We start from the raw sequence: 4,509 nt of genomic DNA, 5'->3' as shown, positions 1-4,509 counted from the left end.
TATAGATTGTTATGTCAATAAAGGCTTATAAGAAGAAATACAGTATACAAGTTCAATTAGAAAAAATTAATTCAAGGCAAACACATTTTTATAATTAGTTAATATGTTTTAGATCCAGGAGCGCAACTTAAGCTAACATCCCTTTTTATTTAATCTCACCTTAGGGTCAAAGACCTCACCAGGACGTAGTTTTCCAACCTGTAGAAAAAATATATTAAAAAATAAGGAGTAAAAATATGAACACACTGACAGGGATACTTTGCGGCAACCGGCTGACAAGGACACGATGTCACAACAAATTAATAAAGGACAAAAGACATGAATTTTTAATGCCTTTGGACAACAATAAAGCAACGTGCAAATTTACGAACACTTTTTTATTTTAAAAGACGAAATCATTGCGGATACCATCAGAAGACAATATAAACAAATAATTCCGCATTCATTTCTCACCTTTTTTTCTTCTACTACTTCACCAGGACGTAACTTCCTATTTTCCTAAAATACATAATGGAGGCAGAATAATTTATCAGAGCTAAATTTAGGTGTATAATTCAAAATTCTGTTGAAGTAAATTTAATCTTTGATTCAACAAAAGGGAATGAATATAGCTATTTAATAAACTAAGATGATCATAAGATGTAAATATAAACATAACTTTTACCATCAGCAATTATATATAATTATCTATTCCAAAAAGATAGTTTAGTGTATAAAAAAATATTCAAATTAAATGAAATGATTGGCTTTTAACTAAATCCTAACAAAAGATAATAAAGTGGAACAACGTTACTTAACTAATATGCTTTTTGATAAACATTTGTTCAAGTGTTTGTTTTATAACAAGTAAAATTGCCTAAGTAAGATTGAAGGTATGATACTAATTGATCTAGAAAAAAGTAAATGATCTATAAAATTTTAATAAAAGTGTTTTAAGAGTTGCTTAAGCGTTTTATCAAATGTTTTTTAGCTCTGTGTAGTGTTAGACCAATAGTAATAACCCAGCAATAATAACTATGATGAAAATTAGGATCAATATAACTTTTATAACAATAATTAAATCAAATTATATCTCTCTGATTATTATGAAACAATGAAAACAAACATTAGTTATATAAACCATCCGTTAAATAAAATATCAATTTATTTTGGGTGGGAGAGGGTTCAACAATGTTTTACTATACATTTAGATTAACCAAGAGTGTTCTTAGAGTAAATAGCTTACAAATATATTTATTAGCATTGTATATATGTATATATACAATATATATATATATATATATATATATATAGACAAAAGTGTTGCATCACTTGTCATCTTATCTCTAAAATCATGACATAGTCCAATACAGAAAAAGTTTGATTTATTTATCAATAAGTAATGAACTTTTTATAAATGAAAAGATTTAATATATTTTTATTTTTGACAAAATTAATTTCCTCAGTACATTTCATGTTTTTCACAGGATGATTCATTTCTCTTTCAGTTAATAGTTTCTTTAGTTTGCTTTTTTAAGTTGTTTTTATTCTTTAAAAATGAAGAGAAAAATAAGTTATACAGGAAAATAAGTTATAAAGAAAAGAAAATTTAATTTGCACATAACCCAAAAATTATACATTTTTTTGGCGAATTTTGTTGTTTATTTGCAAAATATTAAATTCTCTATTAAACAAAAAAATCAGAACATTATCAGCAAAGATACAGCATACTGGACTTGAACTAAACTAATGTTTCTCATCATGAGTATCATATACTTTAATTTTGTTTGTGTTAAAGGAAACATACAGGCAGAAAGTAAACAATGACCAAATTTACACTAGTAATATTGTTTTCTAAGTTTTGTAAAGCCAAAAACTGTGAGAAAAAAAAACTCATCGGACAAAACCAATATCTATCCACTTTTTGAAAATGACACAATGAATTTTTATAATTACAATTAATTTGTGACTAATTTTCAAAATAAGATGCCTTTCATTAATAAATACCTATTTTTACTTATTTTCACATTATATTACCATTCAGTCACTAATCATTGTATCATGGGAATTATTAATACAGGCCAAGTAATTTTTCATTATTTGTTATTACTATCTCTTGTTTCCTTTTTTCTTATGCTTATATCCTTTGCATATCCCAAACTAGTTTGCATCCCAAACTAAAATATTCCTCTCAAAGTTTCAAAATGAATTTTTTATCGATAATTCCAAGCGATACAATACTTTTGACCAGTGGTGTATGTATATAAATAAATCAAATGATTATATTATTTTAAAAATCTTAATAAAAACAACTATTTTAACACAAAGATATTAACAAGTGTGGGTATTTGAATGTGTTATTTTGTATATATGAGTAACATGGTTTATCATAAGATTATGATAATCTTATGAAATCCCACTTTCACAGTCTTTAAGTTTTCATAGTATTTAAGATATAGAACTATTATATAAATAGGCTAGAAATAATTTTTTTAATTTACTATTTTTGAAATATTATCTTGTTCAATACCCTCTGGCATAATTCAATAAATGTTTAATTGGGTATTGAAAACTATACATTGACTAAACTATTTGCAATATCATTAAAAGAAAATAAAGGAAAGAAATGTGGTTAAAGCTGGATGTAATACCTTCAAAAATTTGTATTCAAAGCTTTGACTTTTAAATTTATATTCCTAAAAATGAGTAGCTAAGTATCACTTAAAAATATTAATGTATTAACATTTGTTTTGCTTCTTAATAGAATATTATTATATTAACAATTTAATTAAATCTATAATTTCTTACTGAATTTCCTACCAAAACCATTATAAAATAATCATTAACTTTATAAATTATATTTATCTAGTCCACTTCTTTTAACTTTCTTTTCTTTTTTTAAGAATTATAAACACGAAAAATTTTATTGGTGTACAAAAAAAAAAATATATTTACTTTATAAAATTATAAATATTAATTCTACTATTTGAATACAAGTGGATAGTTAGTTTAATCTATTCAAACCTGAAATAAAACCAAGATTAAAAAGAATATTATTCTTACTTAAGGTGTTAGGTATTAACTACTACTAGATAAGAATTTAAATAAAAATATTTTAACCTCATCACTGATGATAAGACTAGGTCTCCTTCCTTTTCCATCATCAGGTGGAATAAGTGATCCACGACGACTCGACTGTCCAGAACCAGGAACAAGTGAACTCTTACGGCTATCTCCAACAGGTGTTTTTTCCCTAATAACTTCAATTTTAGGAGTTTCTGGAGCTTTTATTGAAGGTGTTCTTGTTTTCTGAAATTCAAATTAAGTGAGTTTTAAATAAATAAACTTAAATGTAACAGAAACTTAAGGTTTTAAATTCATGAATCCATTGACAACAATTGATTAGTGCACAATATAAAAAAGTCATTATTATATCCATTAAAATGCATTAATATGAACAATATTTATCCACTCGACAGATCCAATTTTTTTTAATCTTTTGAAGAATTTGTCAAATTATAATTATTAATGCTCAATTATACACTGTTCAAAAAAACTATTGCACAACTATTATTATTGTAAACAAAAAACTGCAATAATAAACAAGTTCAGCATGGAAGAAAGTATTATATTAAGATATTAATAAAATATTTCTGAAATTTACATTATTAGCTATAAACTATTAGAGATTTTTATTTTTGCACACTACAGCATTACAGAAAAAATCATCTGGGTTGCAATAACAAAGAGATTTTAAACTAGCAGTCCACACTGCTTACACTATTGAATAATAGTGGATACTTTGTAAAAGATACAATTTCGTTTTCTTAATGATAATTTAGCTTTTTATTTTAAATATTTTTTTATTATAATTTTTGAGTAATGTTATTTTGATTAATTAATTTCAATTTTGGTTCCCATATATTTTTTTACTATGTACATACTTAATGCTTTATTTATTAATATACAGCAACAGGTCACTAGGCTAGACATTATCTTTTTTTCCTGAATATATTTGTTATTCTTAAGTAACATTGTCCCAAGATTAATTTTTTTCTATTCAATTCCATTCTATTTTTATTCCAATAATCCATAATTGTTTTATAAAGATATATATTGATAAACATGTTCTCATTTGAGCCCACAACAGTAATTAAGACTTAACAGTTTCTTTATAAAGTTGGTTATGATAAAACTATTTGTTTGTAACCAAAAGTGAGAATTCTTTATAATTTAGAGTATACCATATTATTAGAGGAAAATAAATAAGAATAAAACAAAATTGGTTCGATTATCATAGCAATTCAAATTAAATTTAATGTAGTATACATTTTCAACAAAAGGAAATAAAGAATTACCTTCAATGCTTCAGTTGGTTCCTTCGGTTCATCCTAAAAAAATTTCAAATAATGTCAACACACTTTATTAACACATAATTCAATTACTTTTGTAGATATACAATTCTCAGTGAAAAGGGTAATAAACTAACAGGTTTATTTTAAAGGATAGCTAAATTAAATCAAAATAATT

General features: G+C 24.6%; 1 protein-coding gene across 1 annotated transcript; it reads right to left on the bottom strand.

Annotated features, from left to right (window-relative positions):
- Nucleotides 1-208: 208 nt before the first annotated feature.
- Nucleotides 209-4,370, bottom strand: LOC136796017 (uncharacterized; the record flags this gene model as incomplete). The annotated part of the gene is given in 3 exon segments (XM_067048444.1): nt 209-498; nt 3,100-3,288; nt 4,338-4,370. Coding segments are annotated over 3 exon segments (357 nt in total), but the record flags the coding sequence as incomplete, so codon positions are not given.
- Nucleotides 4,371-4,509: the final 139 nt, after the last annotated feature.

Source organism: Halyomorpha halys, unplaced genomic scaffold (genome assembly GCF_000696795.3).
Source record: "Halyomorpha halys isolate HHAL.00 unplaced genomic scaffold, Hhal_1.1 Scaffold9385.1, whole genome shotgun sequence".
Classification (NCBI taxonomy): domain Eukaryota; kingdom Metazoa; phylum Arthropoda; class Insecta; order Hemiptera; family Pentatomidae; genus Halyomorpha; species Halyomorpha halys.
The sequence above is the reverse complement of the archived record's forward strand: the minus strand, read 5'-3'. Positions and strand labels throughout refer to the sequence as shown.